This window comes from Ahaetulla prasina, chromosome 2 (assembly GCF_028640845.1).
Source record: "Ahaetulla prasina isolate Xishuangbanna chromosome 2, ASM2864084v1, whole genome shotgun sequence".
Classification (NCBI taxonomy): Eukaryota; Metazoa; Chordata; class Lepidosauria; order Squamata; family Colubridae; genus Ahaetulla; species Ahaetulla prasina.
Genome location: NC_080540.1, coordinates 182,573,870 through 182,599,633, shown reverse-complemented (window position 1 = coordinate 182,599,633; position 25,764 = coordinate 182,573,870). Strand labels below are relative to the sequence as shown.

The following is a 25,764-nucleotide window of genomic DNA, read 5'->3' as shown; positions in this document are numbered from 1 at the left end:
CTCCATCCCAGAATGATAAACCCCACAAAATTTGACCCAACTAAGCTATTTTGTCTGCTGACAATGCCATATAAACAGGTTCTTCAAAAAGAGGTTTTTTGGGGGGGGGGTCATGGTGAAGAAATGGCACACACCCAGTTATGAGTGCTCTCACAGAGCTATGTCAATTTCAGCTATAGAAAAAAAATCTGTCAATTTTCACATTTAATATTTTTAACTTAGTCCTAAGGATTAAATAGTATTTTAAAATCAAAAGCCGTGTTTCTTAATAGTATAATAAAAAATACACTGATGGCATTAAATTTTAGAAATTCCTTATTTGCAAACAAGGCTATGAATATAGCAAACTATAGAGGGGGGCCACAGATAACCAGAATAATAAAGTAATTTAGAGTTGGAAACCAAGTCTACCCAGTATCAGAATCTGTGCTTTATATAATACCAATATTTCAAGAAAACAGGTACAAATACCACCTCTGGATTGTCTTCAAATGCAATAGCCCTGAATGTTGAAGGGAAAATAGTTCCTGAAACAGAACCATGCTTAGGCCAATTTATGACTACGTTCATCCAACTATTTCAAGGAAATTAAATTAATGCATATCAGCCAATAATTTTCTTTCACTGTTGCCAATAGATATACAACATTCACTAGACCTGCAGCTATACATTGGAAGTAGTCTCTCCATAGTTAAATGATATGCAACTAGACCTTTCATACTGCACTCCTCCTTCAGATCAAGTATCTGGTGGCTAAAATGTAGAAGGTGCTGCCAGCGGATAGCATAGTACTGATACTTTAATTGGATAAGATTATTCTTGGCTGTTGCTTCCGCTGTTCTTTTCTCCTTGAGAAAAGGACAGTTTAGCACCATAATCTCTAGTTAGAAGATGTTTTAACTTTATGCTGACAGAACACCCTGAGCACACTTGCATATCAGAAGTTTTTTGTCAGTCATCATCTGGTCTTAAAAGTCTTCATCCTAACCATAGGAATAGACCCTTGTGTTGTGGGTAGCACACACTATGTCTTCAGCTGTGACTATGTAAAATATGCCTCAACTGGTTTTTGGAGCAACAATAATTAAAGTGATTCAGGGTCAGGCAGCCTTATGGTCTGGGTGGCTCTTTAGTTTGTGGAACTTGACACTGTCCAGCTTCTCAAAACGCTTGCCACAATACTCGCAAGTAAAGTTATATTGGACTTCTGAGGTATGCTTCTTCATATGCCAGTTGAGAGAAGACCTCTGACGGCATTGATAGCCACAAATCTCACACCTGTGGAGAGAGAATCGTCATTCCATTATACCCCAAACTAGAGACCAGGAAAGCATCCCCAGCCCCAATCACTGCCAACAGCTGTTACTATCTAGTCAGCATCTGCTACCATAATCAAACAGAGTATGTATTTCAATTTACCCACTTTTCCTGCCAAGTACTGAAAGTAGCTTTTCTCAGTATAATTGTAATTAATAATTGCATAATTACAAAAATTATTAGTACAGTTATTTAGTCTCAAGTATATCAAATGTACTGATAGTGCAGTAATTACTAAGTAGCTCATTCAGATTTCCCATTTTAAAAAATGGTTAGATATGATCAGCCAGACTGAGCCCTGGCCAACTTGCACAAAGAAGGCAAAGCAAGCAGGCTCCAAACAGTTGCTCGCCCAGTTGCTCTCATGCTGGAGGGTGGCTCAGCCCAGACTTTCTTGTCATGCCCCAGGTCACTCACTGGAGAGGGGTCTCTCCAGTATGCGTTCGACGATGGACCTCCAGATGATTCTTCCGCTTGAAGGATTTTCCACAAGTCTCACAAGTAAATTCACGAACTCCTGGAAAGATACAAGAATAAAAAAAGGAACAGCAAAACCCATCAATAGCTAACATAGGGACATTCTCTGTCCCAAAGAAGAGACTTTTAAGGGGGTTTTAAGTCGGTCTTAGACTGTTTTAGTTGATTGCCTTGTTAAATATTTGTTTTTAAATTCTTTTTAAATTTGTTATTTATCTGCTGTATTTTAAGATGGCTGTACACCGCCCTGAGTCCTTCGGGAGAAGGGCGGTATAAAAATTTAATAATAAATAAATAAATAAATAAATAAATAAATAAATAAATAAATAAATAAATTAAAGACATTTCCTGAAATAACTTGCTTGAATGATCTAATCGAATTAAACCTTAAGACACCATGCACCACTTAAAGGAATATAATATCGCTTTAAACTTAGAGGGAAATAATAAAAGAGAGTGCCAATCCCATTGGTCCACAAATTCAATATTCGAAGAAAACTAGATTTAATAAACTTTTTATGAAAAGTTTCATAGAGCATAAAAACTAACACAAACTAATAGAGTAAAAAGCACAAAAGAAAAAAGTAAAAGAGCAAATAGAAAGTATAACACCCATTCTGGAATAGTTCTAGCTTCCAGGTGGTCTTCAAAAGCAGCCCCATATAATCCACACTGCAGTAATCCAAACAGTGACCAAGGCATGAATGACAATAAGCAAGGTCTCCCAGTCCAGGAAAGGCCGCAATCAGCATACCAGATGAATCTGTGCAAAGGCCCCCTCTAGTCATGACTGCCACCTGCTCAAGCTGGAGCCACAAGCTAGGAAAATCCCCAAATTCGGGACCAACCCCAAGACTGCCAAACCATCCAGAGTCAAAGATGAAATTATTACAATACTATGATTATAAAAAAGCTTACTCTTTTCTATTATCCAGGATTTTTTTCTAATTGCAAAACCACTAATCATAAATGCACTTTGTTTTGTACAAAAAATCTATGAAGGATTTCCAGTCAACCATAAATATATACTTTTTTCTCAAATCAGAGAAGTTAATTTAACCATCTCAGAAAATTTTATCATCTTCACGAATCATTACTTCATTGTGCGTAGTGTTAGGCCTTTCCATTTTTGAGCAAATAGTCTTGCTGCAGTTGTCCTCTATAGAAACAATGTTTCATGATTTTTTTCCTACTTATACATTACTCCCAAAAGAAAAGTCAAAATAGTTTGGTTCTACATAACTTCTAGGAATCAACAAAATACAGAACAATGGATTGGAATGACATTTCCTTTTCTAGACTGAATTGACGGAATCTTGAAAACTGTTCTGCCATTTCCACTTGCTCCTATAGGCAAGAGTAAAAGTGACTGGAATAATAATACCTACACTGATAGAGAGTACCTCTTCCCTTCTGAGTGGCAAAGCTATTATCTCTTCTGTCCACTGTAGAAAGAGAGCCTTTAAGTCCATACTTCATTTTCCTATAGTGGAGAAGCAGATGGGAGATAGAATTCTGCAAGATTTTTAGAAACTTCCTTTAATAAAAGAAGATGCAGAAATCCATTTAGTGGCCTTATATGTATTGCTGAGAGGAACCTCTGGAATAAAAAGAACTTCAATATTGCTGGATAGCTGAGCTGTTTATAGAATGGGCTGTGATGCTGTAGAGCATTAATCAATGTTTTTTACAAGGGAAACAGAAAATTAGATTTACTTTGATATGGCTATGAAAAATCTCTGCTGTGTATAAACTGATTTTCTGAAAATAAATCAACATGTAGTTATAAAAGATTAAATCTTTATTCTTCTGCAAATGTTCCAACATATTCTATGCCTCATTTAGAATAAACTATACTTATGAATGGACAAGGATAGAAGCAAGAGAGGAACAGATATTATGAGACTGAATTATTATTTTTTAAATGTAAGGACTACATTTATAATAGTTAATTAAGACATACACTGTGTGCACAATTATCAGGCAAGTTGTATTTCTGAGGATTAATTTTATTATTGAACAATTACAGTGCTCTCGGTCAATCCAAAATATTGATAAACCTCAAACCTGAATAGTTAAGAAAGTAAAAGTGAAGTTTTGCCTTTCTTAGAATATCTATGTGTGCGCAATTATTGGGCAACTATTAGTGTGTAGAATTATTATGCCACTAAATGAAAACGAAATGTTTCCCATTTCACTCACTCATTTATTTCCATCTGTTAAAGTGAAAATAATAAACTACTCAAAATTTACAAATAAACATTTCTGATATTTCAAAAAAAATCAGTGACCAATATAACTACCCTTCTTTTCAATTAGAGTCATAAGCCTTCCATTCATGGAGTCTGTCAGTTTCTTGATCTGTTGATGACCAACTTTGTGTGCAGCAGGAACCACAACCTCCCAGACACTGTTCAGAGAGGTGTACTGTTTTCCTTCACCACTTCCTCCCCTTTAAGAAGGGCTCAATAGGGTTTAGGTCTGTCAAGAGTCACTCTCATCAGTCTATAAAACCTTTGAAAAATCTGTCTTCAGATATTTCTTGCCCAGTCTTGCCATTTTAACTTATATCTCTTGTCCAGTGGTGGTCAGATTTCAGCCTTCCTTACCTTGGCCATGTCTCTAAGCATTGAACACCTTGTACTTCTGGGCACTCCATGTAGGTTGCAGTTCTGGAATATGACAGCACTAGAGAATAATGGGTTCCTGGTAGCTTCACATTTGATTCTTCTCAAATCTATGATGGTTAATGTGCATCTTCTGTTCTCAACATGTTTCTTGCAACCCTGTTGACTATTTGCAACAAAATGTTTGATGGTTCTGTGATCACGCCCCAACATCTTAGCAAATTCAAGAGTGCTTCATCCCTCTGAAAGACTTTTTACAATTTTTGACTTTTAGTCAGTTAAATCTCTTTTTTGGCCCATTTTGCCTGAGGAAAAGACTCTGCCTAATAATTATGCACACCTTGATATAGGGCAGTGATGGGGAACCTTTGAGACACCGAGTGCCCAAACTGCATGTATGTGCCCAAACTGAAAGGTACGTGCACTTGTGAAACATGCGCGACCACACAGACATGCATGCATGAGTGGATATGCGTGCATACACAGCAGAGACCCAAAGACCAGCTGGCTAGCGGGAGGCGGGGCATCCCAACACTGGCAGTGCAGCAAGAGGAAGATCTTTTTCTTTTGTGAGCTTTTGTTTCGCCATTTGTAGGGAAACAGAAGCTCACAAAACGCCATGGAGGTCTGACCTGGAGCAACGGTGTGTGTTCCAGTAGAAAGGGCTCTGCGTGTCACCTCTGGTACGCGTGCCATAGTTCGCCATCACAGATATAGGGTGTTGATCTTCCTTAGGCCACACCCTCCCTTATTACACAAGTACACTTCACCTGATATGCTTCTATCCAATAAGCATTCAAGTTTATACAGCTTGGAGGTGGAAAACTTGCATAAAAATGATATGGTCAAAATACTCACTTGCCTAATAATTGTACACGCAGCATAAGTCAGCTCTGAAAGTTACAGTATTTTTAGCATTTGCAAAAAAACTTGCTAGACTGGACAGACAGCTGTACTGCTGCACAAGTAGTCTTCGAATTACAACTGTAATGAAGGCTGCCTATCACAGTCATAACTCAAGACAGTTGTAAATAGGGCCACTCATGTAATGGACCTGATATTATCTTTTTTGCAGTGGTTGTTACATGAATCATCATAGTCTCTAAATGAATCCACAATCATTAAGTGAACACCATGGTCATTAAATGAACCAACAGTTTGCTACAGGCAGTTTTGCAAAAAAATAATAATGGAAATATATGCTTGTTTTCTGCAAAAAGTCATAAAATACAGTCACATTCCACAGGACATAAATGCAGCCCAGTTGCTGACCCCTCAAAAAGATCCTTTTTAGTGGACCGAACAATGCCATTAATAATTTCCCTTATGGGAAAAATGAAAAGCATTTGCAATCAGTTCTGGAAAAGGTAATGGGTCTTTGATCAGTGAAAATACCAAGATAAAATTATAAGAGATAGAAAATGTGCAGCATGAAAAAATGGAAATTAAGATCAATATGCTAACTTCCACAGAAAATATACCATCTTGGCCAATTATTCAAGTGCCGAATGAAACCTGAGAGAAAATGGGAATCTTGCAAAATCTTTAATTGCACCACTTGTCACCATGTTCCTCCAGCCTGAAGAAAAAACAGTAAAAGAGGAACAACTCCTCTTAGACCAGAAAGCCACAGATTTCTCAGTGATTTGACTGGAAGGGAGAAACCCCTCTAGAGATTGCTGCACATCTTTTACTCTTGTCTACTGAAGTAAATATGAGGAACAACTTTCTCTTCCAGTGTAAGAAAATGATATTGTTTTTGGACCTCTTTATTCAAAATAGTTGGCATACATTGATGTGCAAGGTTAACAATTTCATCAGAGCCATCATATACTAAAATACCATGTTTCCCCAACAATAAGACTCGGTCTTATATTTTTGGGGGGCTCCAAAATAAGGCTTATTTTTGGGGAAACACAATTTCAGAGTGATCAGACTGGCTGGGTGCCCCACCCTTGGCCCGCATAAAGGCAGTTCGCGCGTGGGGGCCGACATTGACCGGCAGCAGCTGCAGCCCGTGGCCCTTAGTCGGCACACTCTGGGGCTGCGCAGTCTGCATAGCACCAGTGAGTTCATTACCTATCCAAGCAGCAGACAGGGGGAGGGGGGGGCACGCAATCTAGACACACTGCATGGGCTACAGGAAACCCGACTGTCAGTGGGCCAGAGCAGGCGGGCAGCTGTAGGAGACTCATCTTTGTGCGGTGGCACCGGCAGCAGATGGAAGTAGAGGCATGGGGGGAAGGCACACAATCCAGCCGCACCACGAAGGCTGCAGGCAAACCAAGAGACGGTGGGATGAAGTGGACGGCTGGCAGCGGGTGGCTAATATTTGTGTCTATTGGCTTGCCTGCGGCCCGCAGGGAGTGTCGAGATCACATGCCTTCCCCCACCCTCACCCCCGCACTTCTGCCTCCGTCTGCCATGCGAAGACAAGCCTCCCGTGGCTGCCCTTCTACTCCAGCCCACTAACTCTTGGCGTTCCCAGTGTGCCTGCCTTCCCCCCGCCTCTGCTTGCTGCTTGGATAGGTAATCAACTCACCTGCACTGTGTAGGCTGCTGGACACTGTTGGCCCCCTGCCCTCACAGCCTCCGGTGCTGCTCCCCCACCTGATGACGATCTTCACTAGGACTGTTTTTTTGGGTAGGACTTATATTAGGTGCACTTAAAAATCAGGCTAGGTCTTGTTTTCAGGGAAACACCGTACCTCCAAAGTGATGAAGACATATCATAAATAGCAAAACTTAGAGGTGACAATATACCTGAATGGATTATCATGTGTCTTCGGAGATGATTAGATAGGTAAAACTTTTTGCCACAACCTGGGTGTGAGCACACTTTCGTTTTTCCTTTCCGATGAACAAGATTAACATGATTCTGAGGACAGAAAAAAATGAATGAACATTGTTCCTCTAGAGCAGTAGCCCCCAACCTTTTGGGTACCAGGAACCGATTCTGTGGAGAGGTGTTTTTCTGTGGACCGGAAGGGCCGTAGTTTCGCATGCTGCCTGAATCCCACGGATGGGGCTTCACTTGTTTGCACAGACAGTTTCTGGCATGCCATGGCCCGATGTCAGTCCACAGACCAGGGGTTGAGAACCCTTGCTCTAGTATACAAATTGGAAAGTTTTTCTTCTTCACAAACACACAAATCTATACCTGTCCTTCAACATATTTGTCTTTATAAGTCAAACATGGACAAAATGATGTGTAATATGCCCTTGGTTGCATTAAAAGTTATTAGGGTTTAATTAGGCCATTTAGGCCCTGAAGTCTAACCCAATGTTCCAGGAATCTAAATTAAAGCATCCCTAGCAGAAGGCTGTCTAAATTCTGCTTGAACATATCAATGGTTATTAGATACACTACAAATATAGTAACTCTATTACTTCTGACATTTTGCCTGACTCTCCAGCATAGAATATAATTTAGTAGCCAAATTAAGGTCAGAAGCTCTTTTGCTCTACCACCATAAATTTAATTAATCTATCAGGTCAAAGGAACTATACCTGGAAGCTACTAAGTGCTACATAGACTTGGGTGCATCCTTCGTAAGGACAGTGGAACATCTCCAACATGCCATCTGCATCTATGACACGACCTCTTTTGCTCCGCCGCCTCCTAAGAGGAGAATAAAAATTATTCAAAGGAAAACTACTATACACTGTCCATAAATCTACTTCAGTGTCACAAAACAATTCTACTATTGTATTGTGCTCTATGAAAACAACCCAAAGACTAAAAAGAGCTTCACCACTGCATCACAATAAACAAGGGATTGTAGAGAATCTTAAGAATACCAGTTACAGGGCTGCAGAGAAGCCTGAAAAAAATAAAATTTGAGACATTCATTTCCGAAAGTCTAAGAGAGACTTCCAGGAACTAGCACTAAATTCTGCCAAATGTTTTGTTAATGTACCTACCATTTACTGAACTTTGATCCAACAAAAATTAATCTACATTTCTCTGGTTTAGATTATCACAAACACCATGCTGGACCCAGGCTAAGAACCAACTATTCCAGTATTTTTTCTTACACTGATCAGCCTCGACGGGTGGGTAGGGTGTTGGTTGTCGATAGAAAATCTCAATTTGCAGAATCATGCTGCAAATGTTTGCTCTTCCATAGGCCTATTTATTTTTGCATAGATTACGATTACTATAATATGCCTGTCATAAATATTAATCTGAATGAATGTATAATTTTTTGTATTTCCCCTTGGTCCCTTTTACAGGTGCAACTGATCAGTAAAGTATGTTCAAGGCTATCAATGTTTACCATTTAAGCAATTGTAACTCACTTGGCAGCAATTGTGGAATAGTAACCGGATCTTCAAAAGTTGGACAAACTACCGTATTTTTCAGTGTATAAGAACCACCGGAGTTTAAGACGCACCTTAATTTTGTGGGGGGACGGACAAGAAAAAAGAATTCTGCCTCTGCCTACCAGCATCAGGATCAGCAGCGTCCTCACTTCCAACGCCTTAATATTATTATTATAATTATATAATTATTATATAATTATTAATAATCATATAATTATTATATTAATATTAATATAATTCTTAATATTATCACTCATAATTCATTTTACATGCCATCCTAACCCGCCTAGCAAATGAATACATTGATAAATCTGCATAGCTGACAAGGATTAGAGTGGAAAGCCACCGCGAGTAAGGAACCAACCAAATGAAATAAAATCTGCGATGGAGAATGTTTGAAAGCCCAAACCACAACCGTACACAAATCATAGCCTTTTAAGGGGGCATCAATACGAGGCGCGCAGGGGGACTCGTCTGAATAAAAGTTGCATTTAGATCGACAATCTCATTGGGCTTCAACGTCGAGAAAGAACATGGTCCCATGAGGAAAAGAAGGCCAGAGGCTACCCAGGAAGAAGCCAGAGGCCTAAACCCAAAGGCAACACGGACCGCCCTTATCCTCCATGTTGCAAATCGCCTCGTGAAGGCTTATTATTCCTATTTTGAAGCTGCAGAGTTTAAACTGGCGACGTTATATAAATAGGCCACTCTTCAATCCGACAGCCTTCCCAACGTCAACGAGGCCGATTTCTCGGCCTTCTCCTAGACTGCCCCGGCCTCCTTCCTACGCGATCCTTTCCCTTTGGCCTCAGGTGCAGAGGGAAGGCCAAGCCCAGAAGCCCGCAGTAACGCGACAGCCAAACCGGCTCCTGAAGTCCGCCGCCCCTTCACACCTTTGGGATGTGACCAGTTGGTAGCAGACTACGAATAAATATTAAAGCACAGGTCTGCTTAGTTCTCTCCTGAAAAAACATCATGGGCTACAACGCAGGGTACCGTCTTTTGTCTGCAAGTTAGTCACTACACCAAGTGCTCTTAGAACAGTTACCACCCGCTTAAAATTCCGGCGGGATACACAGTTGCTCCAGAGAGCGCCTGCTGGTCGCTCCGCTGGGCACAAGAGGCTGCTGTGGGTTGGCTGTAGGACATGATCCAGGCCCTCTTCTTCTTCCCCTTTTGGCGTTGCTGATGCATTTCCACTTCACTTGCTTCTCAGAAAATGGTTGCAGGCGCCGCTTGGCTTTGAGGAGCTGAGGCGGAAGAGAAAGCCGTCCTTCGCTGCTTGGGGAGCCGCTGCCATGGGTCGAGAGGGCACAAAGGGGCGGTGGACTTCAGGAGCCACGTTACTGCGGGAATTGCTTTGGGCAAAGGTGGAGGAAAAAGAGTGTTGCCTCCCTGCATGGTGTTTGCCGGCTTTTTTTTCTCAATTCTCTGAAGCAAGTTGCAGAAAAGGAAGAGGGTGTGCGGCTTTGCAAATTGAGTCGGAGAATTGAGGAAAAAATTGCTGGAAAACGCCATGCAGGGAGGTAACGCTTCGGGGAATTGAGGAAGAAAATGCAAACGCTCTTTTTCCTCCCCCATTGCCCGAAGTGTTGCCTTTGAGTAGCATCGTAAGCTGTTGACGGCAGCTGAGGCAGACTGGCTTGAAGCGAGCACTCCTGCTGCGGCTGTAACTGCGCTAGGCGCTCCCATGCTCAACGAGTGAGGGGAGGCCTGTCGGCTGTCCTAGAGCCAAGCATTGTCGCTGCTTCTTCAAAAGGATTCGGGCAGCCTGGCTCGCAAAGAGTGCTCTTACCGCGGCTATGTTGATGCCGAAACAGCAACCGCTTTCCACACATAGGATTTTTGGTCGACAACCTCCGAAGAGTGGGGGACAACAGGTGGGCAGGGCTACATTCGGCGCGTAAGACGCCCCCAGATTTTCACCCTCTTTTGGGGGGTAAAAAGGTGTGTCTTATATGCCGAAAAATACGGTACATTCATAATACTCTATGAAACACATAATAAACTTTCCCTATTGTTTCAAGAAGTAGCACCCAGTTGCTTCCCAAAATGTAGAGATCTAGATGACCATATCTCTTTTTGCTGCTCACTCACTTTTCAGGCTCCTTTGGAATCTCATAAATAATGGATGACATGCTGTTTCCATCAGTCTCCTCCTCAGGTTCAGGCTCTAGTTCCTGCCCCCTGCTCTCATGGGCTGGTTTTGAATTACAGGATGCTTCTGTTTCTGTTGGAGGATGATGCTCTTCTTTTTTGAGTTTAAAGAATGCCTTATTTTCTGTCATCAATCAGAAAGCAAAATTGTAGCTCTAAATGCTGACCTCTGTCTCAAGTTATATAGGGATATTAGCCAAAAAGCAATCACTTCTGAATTGTGTTCTCTCCTAAAATATTGTGCAAGTGATTGGGGGAGAAATGGCATACTAAATAAGCAGCTTATTGAAGATAAACCGGAGGACCTCCATGGAAAGAAACAAAAGGCAATGTCAAACATACACCACTCCAAAAAGAAGTTTGTACCATTTCTTTATGTGAGTTTCACATAAAGCCAGATTTGAACATAAAACAGGTGCTACCAAAAAATGAAAAATCTTTTAAAAATTAACATAAAAATATGCACACCCACTCAAAATATACATTTTCATGTCCCAAATACGAAGATATCAAATAATCGACTTCATTTTAAAATTAACACTATCCTTCTTGCAACAATATTAAACAGAGGTAAACCCTCCAATTCTTCATTTTCTCTACTATGGACTTTATAAGCAACTGTTTTGGCATGATACACAAAAAGAATCACAAAATGAGTTATTGCAAGATGAGTGAAAAAGTAACAGATCTGTGCCTTATTCCCTTAGAGGAATGTCACTTCTTCACAGGATGCTGCACTGACAGCTGAAAGAATGCTTATAGACATCATAATAATAATAATAATAATAATAATAATAATAATAATAATAATAATAATAATAATAATAATAATAATAATAATAATAATGGACATAAATTTGCATGCAGCAATATGTAGACTGGGATTCCTCCCACCCCTATTGAATTTTAAAGCACAGAGCTGGAGAGTCCTGTACTCCTTCCTCTATAACAGAGTACCCCAACTTTTCTGGGTTGGCCCAGAGCAGGGGGAAGGGGGGAAAGAGGATGATTTTGTGGGAGAGGCAAATGCATGTGCGCGTGCATTGTGCCCATGATTTTTTCACGAGTGGGGCTGCGAGTGCCTGTGACAAGGCTTGCGCAAGTGGGGCTTTGCGTGCTTGCGGAGGTGCATGCACTGGCCAGCCACTCACAAGGCCCAGTGGTAATTAACCCACAGTGCGGTAGTGGGCCGCAGCCCATGGGCCGGGCCCCCCTGCTCTATAGCAAAAATGTTGCTCTTATACTTACAACAGTGCATTAAACCTACACACTTTGCAGCCAAGGTGGATGGTAGAAACTACCTTTTTTCGTTTTGATGCATTCCATGTTTTCCATGCTACTCTGTTGTCCATTTTCAGGTTCTGTCTGAGTATAAGGTGCTACACCCTCTATCATAGCACAAGGCAGCTCCTCTTCTCCTGTGCTGGTGACATTCAGCTGGATTCCTTCTGCTGTGAGAGAATCATAGCCAGGTCCAGCAATGATGATCACCTGTGAACCTTGCATCATACCTTGCACAGGGCAGCTGGCTACTACTTCTCCAAGTGTCTCTTGGGAAACGTTCTCAAACAGGGTTCCATGACTTGAACCCATCTGCACGGGCACTGGCATGCATACCACAGTTTCCATTGTTTCTGGTCCATTGAGGGAGGGACTGTGACAAATGCTAGTACCCTGTTCTGTTCGTAAGTTCTCAAACGGAATATGGATGCCATCCTGTGTGATGAGGCCACTGGTATTTTCTCCTTCTGCATTTGCTGAGGATTGTTGAACCTGGGGCTTGTCTTTCTGATTCTCCAGATGTTCCTCTGTCTCAGAGCTAGAGCTCTCTTCTGAAGACTCAGAGCTTCCAGCTCCAGTGCCATTGGCAACTACAAATTTCAATAAGGATAAGAAAATTAGCAGATAATTTTTTGGGAACACAGACAGACAAACCTTACAGCCAGATATTTCACCTGCTTATCATCCATAGCTGCATCCAGGATCCTACACTATTCGGAATAGATAAATTAGGATATCTAAACACCTGCTGAACAATTGCCCTATTTGCCTCCATTTAAAAAGGCCTCCTCTTCACACTCATTCAAGAATTTTAGATCACTTAATAAGGCCAAAAGTGCATATTCTTGCCTTCTGTGTCTTCCACCATTACTCTGTGCAGAGAATAAGCATATCCAGAACTGATTTTACTGAGAAGAGATTAGTTATTGTTCTCTATTGTACTTTCTCAACCTCTATATAAATGAATATGAACAATAGTATATTCTGAATGATATTCTGCAGTCTAATTCTGTAGTACTTGAAATCAGACAGACAAGTCAACTAGCCAAGAATACGTTGGAAAAACAGTGTGCTAAAATCAGTGATTGTAAATATCAGTCTGGAACATAAACTGTTTTCTGGTTGGCACTAGGAAATCTTCTAATGTGTTAGAAAATGTTCTAATGTGGCATTTTAAAAATCATTTAAATCTTTTTAAAAAGAACATATTATTTGTCACAAACTATCAGAAATGACAGGCCTAGGGAAAATTATGAAAAAACACTGGTTAAAATGGTGCAATATTACATATATATTTTAATATAAACATTTAAAGTCAATATCTTACCTTACAACATTCAACCTGAAAGGAAAATAACTGAAAGCTATACATATGCTAATAAACCTTAGGAATTCTCAATTATCCATGATGTTATTTATTTCAGAAATTAATTTCTTTTAATTAATGTTGTGTTGGGGCATCTCCAACTTCACTGCCCTAACTTAAACTGTGCATTTCCAAAGTTATCCCATCTTGTGTCACTGATTTCCAAGCTCAACTACACTAAAGAATAACTCAGAAAGCAGCTAGCTATATGATTTGCAAAAGCTACGTAGAAATATTTGCTATGTTAACTGCAAAAAAAAAAAAAGTCAGGTTGGAGTTTTAACATCCAAGACACTCTGCACACTTACCACTGTCACATTCATTTTCAGAATCACTGAGTGGTTTAAGTGGTGAGTGTAAGTCCTGGAAATAGCGGTGCCCTGCTTCACATTGCCATACAGCTGTGGTGTACATCCCAAAGTTGGGATCCAGCTCAGAGAGATGAGGCTCATAAGGGCAGCGATTCTTGTGATCTTCATACCAAATAACTATGTTCTTCAAGCAGTTCACATTTCGCCTTCTTCCTTGGGACATGGTAAAGATGGGAAGCAAAAAAACAAGATAAAGAACAAAAAAAGTGTTTGAGAAACTTGGAACAGATGGTATGCTCTCTCTGAAAGCTAACAATGAAATCCATCCATCTATATATTATGTAATTTTATGTTATTTCTACATTTAGGAAAACAACTAACCAAATGAATTCCAGCCAAATAGAAAAAAAGAAAATAGGTCCATTTTAGGCAGCAAAACTGTTAAAATAAATAGGGTACACCTCGGTGTATTACCATTGTTCATAATGTTCTTTATGATTAATAATTAATTAATTGAGTAGCATTTTGCATTTCATCAGAAGGAATACATAAATGAAGTTATATTCCACACTTTCCTTTGCAACATCAGCACTTTGTAGTATAAAGTCGTAGAATGCCTTAGAATCACATGATATTAATTACATATTTCTAGTCACATTGCTGAATATTTACAGTATTTGACTACTTCCTGAGACAGTTTGCACATTATGCTTTATGAGAGAAGTATTTTACAGGCTGCAGCTTTTGTAAGAATTGTGTTGATATTTAGGTTGCTTGACTATGTATTTCTTCTCATTTCAGAAAATCCAGTCCTTTTATCTATTCTGTCTAATTTTGGACATCAGTTAAGTCTTACAAACAATTGCTTTAGCTTAGGCAATAAATTGACCTATTTAGCTATGTTCAGCCCTGAAAATTATACAGAGATCAGTATCTATCTCTTCCACATCTAGTTAACTCACAAGCTTTGGAGATGTCTTACAACAGAAACCAAAACCTTTGTAAACGAATAAAGAAAAATGCTGGTTCTAGTGCTTATGACAACAATTTAGTTCAATGGGATTTATTCCAGGATTTTATAGGACTACAATCATATGTATCAGTGTTGGCGAACATTTTTGGCACCAAGTGTGAAAATGGGAGTGCACGCACACACACTTGTGTGCCAGAAACCGGAAGAGCAGCCGGCCGGTGCACATGTGCATGCCAGGAAGATAATCTTCCGGTTTCTGGCAAACGCAGGCACACCAGCTGTCTTCGCATGCACATGCACGCCAGAAACCGAGAGACCAGGTGGCTGGTGCACATGTGTGAGCAGAAACCAGAAGAGCAGCTGCCTAGCGCACACATGCACACCAGACAACTGCTCTTCCGATTTCTGGTGCTCTCGCACGCATGAACACCAGCTGGCTGGCATGCTGGAACCTGGAAAAGCAACAGGTGACGGCTCTGCGTGCCACTTCCAGCACACGTGCCATAGGTTCGCCATCACGGATATATATAGTATATGAAACTGGTTTTTATTAAAAGGTAGAATTATTCCTGCTGTAACTGAGAATTTATAATTTGAAGTAAACAAAAAGCATTTAATAATTCAATAATTTCAGCTCTATTTTAGGAACTATTTCAGAATAAGAAAAATACATTTTTAAAAATATGATTAAAAGGTTACCACGCCTCTGTTTCACTTTTAATAGTCATTACTCATAATGCCAACTCTAATACAAATTTTTGCAAAAAACTGAAATTTCTACATGAACATGACATGTGATTTTTCTGATTATTGAAGGATTATTGTCACTACATGTTGAAAAATAACAAAATGAAATATCTTTAACGCAGGGGTCTCCAACACCTGAGCCGTGGTCCATTAATGGGCCATGGCCTATTTGGAACCAGGCCGCAAGAGCAGCAGGCTGACGCATGTGCACACAAATCAACTCACATGAGCAGCGGGCTGTTGTGCATGAATCGAGCTGTGTGTGAATATGAGAGTGCCCCACTGCTCACACGAGTTGACCTGTGAGTGCGCACATGCATGCCGACCCCCACTCACATTGCCCAGTTCCCATGCCCCCATAAGCTGGGCTGCCAAAGCCCCAAAGGTTGGGAACCGGTGTTTTAATGCTCATGTCAATACCAAGAGAACAAATTTTAAAAAACAAATAGCTAACTTAAATAAGTTCCTACCATTTAAATTATAGTATATACAAGAGCTATAAATGATTTTTAACAGAAAATGTGATGCACTCCAGCTACTTCTGCTGACTGCCGGCGGCCTGCAATTTGGCAGTTCAAATCTCACCACACTCAAAGTTGACTCAGCCTTCCATCCTTCTAAGATGGGTAAAATGAGGATCTAAACTGTTGGGGGCAATATGCTGACTCTGTAAACTTAAGAGAGGGCTGTAAAAGACTGGGAAGCGGTATATAAGTCTAAGTGCTATTGCTATTATATTTATATTTTAATCTCTATTGATACTTTAAAAAAATAAAGCAATGCCATTCCAGGAAGTCAATAATGATATATTATGAAAATATGAAGAATTTTTCAGCATATACATTTTGGCTTTTTTAAGTTTTAAAAATATTTGAGCCAGTTATATGAAATTAAATCTGTAATGAATGCTTAGCAGTTTCAATTTTAAGTTTAGTGTGATCAAATATAGTAGAATCAATAAACAAAGTTACAAGTTACAATGTGCCCTTTGATGTCTTGATTCTTTTTGATAGGTGTAAAGCTGATTATAGCCAAGAAAAAAATTTAACTGATTTTCAGCTGCAAATATAAAGCAAAGTAAACACTGAGAACATTAGATTCAACAAAACTAATAAACCAGATTGGGTATAGATGGGAGAATTTTAAACTATTAGGAGACAAATGAAAATTATTTAGAGGCTATTGGAATTAGGCAGCTACAATAAATTTGAATAAATATTTCTGAAATCATTACATAGGTAAGTAAAGATGCTTATATCAGGAATTTATGCTAATAATTATATACGGTCAGTCAAATTTACTGAGATTTACCGTATATACTCGAGTATAAGCCGAGTTTTTCAGCACGTTTTTTGTGCTGAAAAACGTCCCCTCGGCTTATACTCGGGTCTATACGGCTTATACTCGAGGTTTTTTTTTTTTTAAGCCCCTCGGCTTATACTCGAGTATATACGGCTTATACTCGAGTTTTTTTTTCTTCTTTTTTTCACATTTTACCGGACGGAAGCCCTGCCGGTGCAGTGAGAGGGCGGGGCGGGGGAGCCGCCAGCCTTCTCAGCTGAGGGAGGGAGGCTTTCCCCAACCGGTAGGTGCCTCATTTCCCACCCTCGGCTTATACTCGAGTCCCCAGTTTACCCCAGTTTTTGGGGTAAAATTGGGGACCTCGGCTTATACTCGGATCGGCTTATATTCGAGTATATACGGTACTTTGTAAAGAACTGCTGCCAATTTCTGTATCACTGTAAATTCATTCCAGGCTTTCTTCTTGATTTCTTTATACTTTGTGGCATTTCATGGTTTTTTTTAATTTAAAAACTGACAGCAATTGGTTGTCTGCATTTTTAGAGTATGAATAAAACTGACATATCAATGCATAGATTACACTTACTTTTCTTTCGCTGTGGCTCATAAGCAATCTGCTCCCATGGTTTTCTGTAAGTAAAGATGGTAGCATATCATGGTATGCTCAAAGATCTCCAGAAGTGAATGCTAGGACTGCTTTGCCAAAGGAAAGCCTCAGCCAAATGAGGCACTAAAGGCCTTTGAAAAACTTCTTTAAAGATAATATTTCAATAAGATTGTCATTCACAGAAGAGGAAAGTAATGGTAAGAAATTAGGAAATTATGCTTCTGAAGATACCTAGTTTATACCCTAATAATGAGCACTCTCTTTTCTAACAGCCTCTATCAGAACAACAACTAAAAACAGAATTCAAACATGCTCTCAGTTTCTCAGTTAGAACAAATACTGCTAATGAGCAAACAAGGAGTCTACCAAGAACAGTTATCCACCATTTACTTGATCTGGTATAATTTACAGGTCACTTTGCATAGTAATATGGATTGGTCTCTAAATTTCATAGAGGTTTTAGACCTATATATTACAAATTAAATTACATTTCTACGATTTCTAAATGACAAGATGACATATAAGATGCCTATTTGCGGAATTAACCATCTCATCCTCCTTTCGTCAAATGCCCTGAAATCCAGAGTGACCTCTTCCCGGAGCAGTCGAATTCGAAGGTACCCAGGGAGAGCAGGGCTAACTGCAAACCGTGCCTACGCTGACCTCCGAAACGTCAGGCAGTTTTGCTGGCAAAACGCCGCCATCAGCCCCCCATGTGCAGGAAAAGGCCTCGCGCCTCTCTGTTTTTGGAGAAGCCTTCCTATCTTTCGCCCTTGCCTGCTTTGCACTTGGCCCCTGGGGGGCCCCGCACCTTGTATGACCACGAGGCCTCCGGGGCTCATGCGGCTGAGTGATTCCCCCCACCCACCCTTCGCATCTCCTCCCTCAGCCCTTTCTGCCGACTCTCACCCGCGGCGCCCGGCCCGCTGTTCTCGTTCCAGTTCCAGTAAATAAGCCGCCAGCTTGGCGTCACTCCAGCCACTGCGCTGCCTCAGGTCCACCCACGAGCCGTGAGACTCGCCCAGGTAGACTCGCCGCTCGTCGTATTTCTTGCGGGATTCGAGGCGTCGTCGTACCCGGTCAGACTCGGTGAGGCGCGGCCTACCCCGGGCTTTCCGCCCACCACGAACCTTCCGCCCACCCGGCGCAGTCTCGGCATCCACATCCCCAGCAGCGACCTCTTCTTCCTCCTCTTCCCCTTCTTCCTCGGGCTCCCCACCATCCTCCTCACCTGGGGCTGGCTCCGAATCATTCATCCCTGCTTCGTAACCAGGGAACCCGCCTCTCGCGAAGCCTTGTCGTTCGTTAGGTGCGCGCTAGTGGGCGCGCGCTAGTGACGTCATGGGGCGGTAGCTCGGTCGGTCGTTCGCTCGCTCGCTCGCACCCCCTTCCGGCTGGAGGAAGCCTCTCGCGCTCGTTCCCCGCGCTTCCAACAGGGAAGGGGATTTTGTCCCAAAACTTTCCTTCAGGTCGCAGGTAGTCGAGTCCAGATGCTGGAGTGTGTATTTTGGCAGACGGGAGCACCACCGTTAGAACAAAAAAGAGTGCAACAGACTTACCTGTGATAGGACGATTAAAGAAGTTGCAAAGGCAACGATAGCAAAAAGTTGTGTTTCCTCCCCACCACCCTCTGCTGCCGGATTTTCAGAGTTCAAATGGAATGTCTGTCTGAAAAAAATGAGCATCCGTGAAGGAGTTTGGACTGGGAGAATTAGACCTCGTTTTCCCTCTTGATCCTCCCACATAACTATTGCCATAACTCATCTGTGTGTATGGAAAGCTCTTCAAATTGCTTCGTTTGGATAAGAAAGTTGTTCGGTCGTTTAGCCACTGCCGACTCTGATGTGCACTCTTTTGCCATTTATTACTGTCCTCAATAGCTGCTCTTTGAGAAATTCTTGTGAGCTTCGGCTGTGCCCTCAGTCCAATCATAACTTGGTGATCTGTCACAAATAGATTTATAAGTTGGATTTCATATATCTTCAAACTTTTTAAAAAATAAAAATTTGATTTTATGTCTTAATAATAACCTTTGCACATGCACAATGAGATTGGTGGAACTCCCTCAGTGCACCCCAACACAACACAATACAATGCGCAGTGAAGACAGAAAATCCCTAACCCAATAAATCATATTAACAAACACCCAGTTCTATTGCACGAGTGTGAACGTGTTATACCTTGGGCTGGCCCTGCAAGTCTATTGTACTATATAGTTACGATGTTATTTCGCATTCAGGAATCTGAAAGCCCACCGATAAAAACTCTTCTTCAGCCTGTTCGTGTGGCTGGCTACGCTTCTATATCTTCTCCTTGATGGCAGGCGAATGAAGAAGGGCTGACCAGGGTGTGAGTCGTCCCTGAGGATTCTCCTCACCCTTCTAAGGCAGTGAGCCCTAACAATCTCATGTAGTGGTATTAGGGGACAGCCCATAATGGTTTGTGCTGTGCTCACCACCCTCTGTAATGTTTTTCTATCCCCAGCTGTCAAGTCTTGCAGAATTAATTACCAAAAGGGAACAAAGGAAGAGCTAAAACCCTTAGTCATGTGCCTTTAAAATTTAGAGTTAAAAATTTGCATTGGTTCATTTTTTTCATATTTACTTTTTTTACTGTCAGTAAAGCAATACAGGTAGTAAAAATACTCTCATGCAGAGATTGAGGGGGTTGCCAAGTGAAGTGTCTTCGAGAAAATAGTTGGTGGCAGCAGAAATTACCAATACTTACCTCAAGGAAGCATTGACAAGGTCCGTATAACAACAGGGGTTCTGGAAAAAGAGACTAGTATGCAGTTATAACTTCATAAATTAATCCACTGTTGACATTAAGCCTAAATGTGGGCTGGGACTGGATTCAACTTCCTATCTCAAATCATGTTATAGAAGCAATCAGTCTGTTCAACCAAATTGCCTATTACTCTGTTTTCGAAAATAAAATACCTGCCCATTTAAAAAGTTCCAACAAATAGCAATAATGTTGATTCTACATTCTCAGGATCACATTGGAAAACTATTTTAAAAGAAATTAGAAGCCAGAAGTGCAAAGTAATTAAATTATAGAGATGAAAAGGCTGTAATTATATGGCACTTTTAACTGGGTTATTGGGAATAAGCAAATTATGCAAACCATAAAATTGAATTAACCCAGCTAATTAACTATGAGGGTATTAGTTTTAACTTGGGTTGTTTGGATCTAAGAATCCAAACTGAGAGTTGAAATCACTGGTTTAATTCTGCTATATGAATAGAACCTAAAGAAATTTGACATTTAACAAACAGAATTGGCAGCAACAAGAGAGGTTTTCTATTAGCATTGACATGTCAGCTGTCTTTCTTCTGCATGACGTGGAGGATCTTCGGTCCAGAATGGAATAACTCAGTGGCCAACTTGCCACGATCAACTAGTCGCCACAAGCTTGCTGCCGCCACCCACCTCAGGACATGACACGTTTAACTCACCTTGGGGACAACTCATTGCAGGAGCTGGCCAAGCAGGTGAGCAGAGTGTGTGAGGTGTGGCAAGAGGATGGAGTATGCCACCAGCAGCCCACAGCTGCCTGCCACCACCAGCCCCCAAGTTGGCCAGCCAGTGCTCAGTGCAAACTGGTGCAGACCGCAGTGGAACAGTACCCAGAGCGTCCCTCCTTCTGCTTGGCACATCTCATGTGACTATGGTAATGCAGGAACCCGATGCTGCCCTGTCTCTGGGCTCTGTGGAAGAGGCCAGGAATGGCAGGGGCGGGCAATGAAAGGGATGAGTGTCACAGGCATTGCCTTGGTCAGATCAGATGAACCAGGGAGGAAGAGGGGCACTGACCTGCTGCAGACTGCACCAACTTGGTCCAAGCACCAGCTGGCTGGTGGCGGGTGGGGTAATAGCTGCTGTTGCTAATACTGCTGGTGGTGTGGTCCATCCTTTTGGCACACCTCGCATGCTCTACCCACCCGCTTGCTTGGCTCGTCCTCCGGCTGCCTGCAGAGTCCATTGTCTAACTGCACTCTGCCCACCCACCTGGCTCTGCCTCCAACTGCCCTCTCACTGCACCTCACACGCTCTGGCCACCTGTTCACTTGCCAGCTCCTGTGGTCAGTTGTCCCCATGGCAAGTTAACCTTGTTAGGTTTTCTTGCGATGAGTTGGCGATGGCAGGCTGATGGCAGCTATTTGGCTGCTGTGAGTTGCCCTAGGCCCTCTTAGGTCTGAGTACCATTTAGATTCCTTTGGTCGATACATATATTGTTCCTTTGTTATGAAAACTGGGTTCTCTGTTCCACTGTAAGAAGGAAAAAAGGCCTTGTTTTACTTGTGACCATCTTGGGTTTAGAAAAGTACAAGCTTACTTTTCTTCCTTCTTGTTCCTTGGATTTTTCTCCTTGTTTTTCCACTTCCACATATCAGTGTATCCTTAATTTTGGTGGATACTTCCCGTATCTTTGAGGTTAATTCACTCAGATGGAGCTCCACAGAGACTCTTTTTTTTCTGATCACAAACATACAAGTAATCCTTTCCAATAATTCCTTTTTATACTCCAGACTGTTAAATGCTGTATCTAAATACTGTGAATCATTGTATCTCCAAACTCCAAACTAGGGCACTATACTCCAAACTAGGACATATAAAACCTTTGCCAGACCTATACTTGATTACTGTTCACCTATCTGGAACCCTCAGTGTATTTCAGACATTAGAGAGGGTCCAGAGATATTTTACTAGGAGAGTTCTCAAATCTCCTCCTCGAAATAAAATTCCCTATATCACCCAGGCTTGAAATCTTAGGTCTAGAAGGCCTTGAACTACGTCATCTATGCTTAGTTCATAAGATTATTTATCAAAATGTTCTACCTGTAAATGAATACTTTAATTTCAACCATAATAAAAGGGACATCAATAGATTTAAACTCAATGCAATTCGCTCTAATCTTAATTGTAGGAAACATGACTTTTGCAATAGAGTAGTAAATGTCTGGAACAATCTGCCTGATCCTGTTGTTAGTCTAATCCCCATACCTTTTACCATAAACTGTCTACCGTGGACCTTTCATGTTTCTTAAGAGGTCCCTAAGGGGGCGTGCATAAGTGCACCAGCGTGCCTACCATCCCTGTCCTACTGTTCTCAATTATATGTAATCATTCTATGTGTTTATGGCTATGTTTTGCCAATTTATATCCAAAATGTTTCATGTGTCCATGTCTGTGTCTACTGTTACTTGTTTTCTTGTATTTGTTGACAAATAAATAAAATAAATAAATTGTATCTAGCCCTTAATTGTTGGTAATAATTCATCTTCTTGACTAAAAACAGTGATCAGAATATGCCCCTTCCATTGTTCCTATAATTTCCTTTATTTGTATTGTCTTATTGATTTTAAAGCTTACCTATTATAAGAAGTGTGTATGTGTCTATCAAAATGCTGTAGGGAAGGAGGATGTAGCAAATATTTGTACTACATTTCTTCCAATTTTGGGATCAAGTACTCTTGCTTTTCACTCTCTGCAAGGGATGGTACTTTTCTTAACAGTCCTTAAAGTCCCACCAAGAATTACCAGCTAATATGGATAGGAAGAAGGCTTATTGGCCCTAACAAAGTTCTGCTCCTTTCTGCCCACTTAATCAAAGGGGCAGAAAATTTCTTTTTCCATCAAATGACAAGCTGCATTTCATAAGGATTCTAGACAACTTTTCCCCAGTAAGCATATAGTTCAAAACTCTTTTGCAGTACAAGGTAAATCTTCAAATACAACTACAAGTTACAATATCAGCAATGGTGTCTTCTATGGATAGATTATTTCCAAAACAAATAACAGATGTGAAAGAGAATATCTGAGAACATCCACAGGATAAAGAGCTGAAACAAATATTATCTGATGTAGAAATATTAAATATGCTGTTGAAATATTGGAAAATAATAAAAATGTGGATAAAGTAGAAATGCAAAAAAACCAAGAGAATCATCTATATAATAACGCCTTGCTAGATTTACAAGAGGTTTGCTAACTGAGTTCACTTTTCACTGAAACAGAAGTTATTCCAGTTTGACTGCAGTTCAGATCAGTAAATGCTCAGAACTATTTGTGAAGTTGCAGTGGAAAAACTTACAATAAAAAAACCTGTTACTAAACAGATTATAGAAATATTGCAAATCAATATAGAAAAATTTAATGGACTTAAAACTGGTTTTCTAAGTGTCAGCAGTAAGCACTAGGAATTCTTCTATTCATTTTTTGGTGAACCTGGAGAATTCCTTATATGACACTGATAAATATAATGTCTCCTTTAAGTCTGTGTGAACTTAGATTTCACACATACTTAGATTTCAGTAAGGCATTTGACAAAGTAGACCACAACCCACTTCTTGGTAAACTAGAAAAATGTGGAATAGACAATATCACCACCAGATGGATTAGTCGCTGGATGACAAACTGTACTCAACGAGTAAACCTTAATGAACATTGAAAGAAGTAAGTAGTGAGGTACCACAAGGCTCTGTCTTGGGCCCAGTACTCTTCAATATCTTGAACAATAGGCCCTATCCAACAATAAATTTTAATGTGGAGAAAAGCAAAGTTTTACATTTAGGCAGGAAAAATCAAAGGTGTAAGTACAGATAAGGTGACACCTGGCTCAAAAAAAAACCTAACCTGTGAGAGGGACCTTGGAGTCCTAGTGGATGATCACTTGAATATGAGCCAGCAATGTACAGCAGCAGCCAAAAATGCTAATACAATCCTGGGTTTTATAAACAGAGACATAGACTCAAGATCATGTGAAGTGTTAGTACCTCTTTATAAAACCCTAGTAAGACTACGCCTGGAATACTGCAACCAATTTTGCTCACCATACCCATCACTCATCTCCTTCCACTTATGACTGTATGACTGTAACTTTGTTGCTTGTATCCTTACGATTTATATTGATATTGTTTCCTGATTGCTTATTTGTACTCTATGACTATCATTAAGTGTTGTACCTTAGAATTCTTGATGAATGTATCTTTTCTTTTATGTACACTGAGGCATATGCACTACGACAAATACCTTGTGTGTCCAATCACACTTGGCCAATAAAGAATTCTACTCTATTCTATTCTACTACAAAAAAAATGTTGATACTTTGGAAAAAGTTCAGAGATGAGCAACTAAGGTGATCAAAGGCCTGGAGACTAAATCATATGGAGAACTGCTGCAAGATTTAGGTCTGGCTAGTTTAAGGAAATGAAGAATTAGGGGCAACTTGATAGCAGTATTCCAGTATTTGAGGGGCTAACGCAAAGAAGAGGGGGTCAAATTTTTTTCCAAAGCACCAGAGGGCAGGATAAGAAATAATGGTTGGAAACTAATCAGAGAGAAGCAACCTGGAATTAAGGAGAAACTTCCTCACAGTGAGGACAATTAACCAGTGGAACAGCTTGCCTCCAGAAATCGTGGGTGCTCCATCACTGGATGTGTTTAAGAAGCGTCTAGACCAGGGGTGTCAAATTCATGCCCGTGGGCCAGATGCATCACATACTGGCCACCCCCACGTCCAGTTTAATGAAGGGAGGGGGAAGTTGTGATACGTCACGTGATGACGTGAGTTGACACGCCTGGTCTAGACAGTCACCTATCTGACCAGAATACAACTACTTTTTTGTACTAACTACAATAGGCAATACTCTTCAGCTCTCCCTCCAACACATGAAAAGATGGGCAACTTGGTTGACATATAAAGTGTGATGCAGTGAGAAGGGGGATTTTCTTCCAAATTTAGTAACATCCAGAAAACGTTAACTATTATCTACAGAATTAAGCATGATCATGGAACTAATGCGTTGGTTCCGTCCCAGGCGCCTGATGGACCCCGAGAGGTTCCTGACGGAGCTTGGGCCGTTCCCTGAGGATCTTGCCCACGGCACGGCTGAAGAACTAATAGCGGCCTGGGAACAGGCTGCGGCTGAGGCTTTGGACCTTGTCGTGCCTTTGCGGCCTCTGACCCGGCGTAGATCTCAATTGGCTCCTTGGTTTTCTGAGGAGCTGAGAGAGATGAAACGCCGGAGAAGACGCCTAGAGAGTACCTGGAGGTCTAGCCATTCGAGGCTGATTGGACACTAGTTAGGTCTTTTTCTAAGACCTACCTAGTGGCACTGAGGGAGGCGAAACGTTCTTACGTTTCCACCCTCATTGCGTCGGCAGATAACCGCCCGGCCGCCCTGTTTCGGGTGACCCACTCTCTCCTTCATCAGGAGGGGCAGGATGACCCCTTGTAGGGACGTGCTGAGGAGTTTAACGGTTATCTA

At 41.1% G+C, this 25,764-nt stretch overlaps 1 protein-coding gene across 5 annotated transcripts; it reads right to left on the bottom strand.

The window, feature by feature from the left end:
- Nucleotides 1-410: 410 nt before the first annotated feature.
- ZNF653 (zinc finger protein 653) lies at nucleotides 411-20,529 on the bottom strand. 5 transcript variants are annotated; one of them, XM_058168515.1, is made up of 9 exons: nucleotides 18,401-19,685; nucleotides 17,471-17,514; nucleotides 13,860-14,075; nucleotides 12,206-12,775; nucleotides 10,845-11,028; nucleotides 7,932-8,043; nucleotides 7,185-7,299; nucleotides 1,735-1,834; nucleotides 411-1,278 (listed from the first exon to the last, which is right to left on the bottom strand). In XM_058168515.1, the coding sequence occupies exons 1-9, from the start codon at nucleotides 18,745-18,747 to the stop codon at nucleotides 1,101-1,103; spliced, it is 1,866 nt and encodes a 621-aa protein (XP_058024498.1). In that variant the 5' UTR covers nucleotides 18,748-19,685; the 3' UTR covers nucleotides 411-1,100. The 5 variants fall into 5 exon arrangements, 2 of the variants coding, with proteins under 2 accessions (XP_058024498.1, XP_058024499.1); XR_009153376.1 differs by having other exon boundaries at nucleotides 1,231-1,278; nucleotides 1,735-4,587; nucleotides 18,401-20,528; XR_009153377.1 differs by having other exon boundaries at nucleotides 1,231-1,278; nucleotides 1,735-3,277; nucleotides 18,401-19,694.
- Between the last annotated feature and the right edge of the window lie 5,235 nt (nucleotides 20,530-25,764).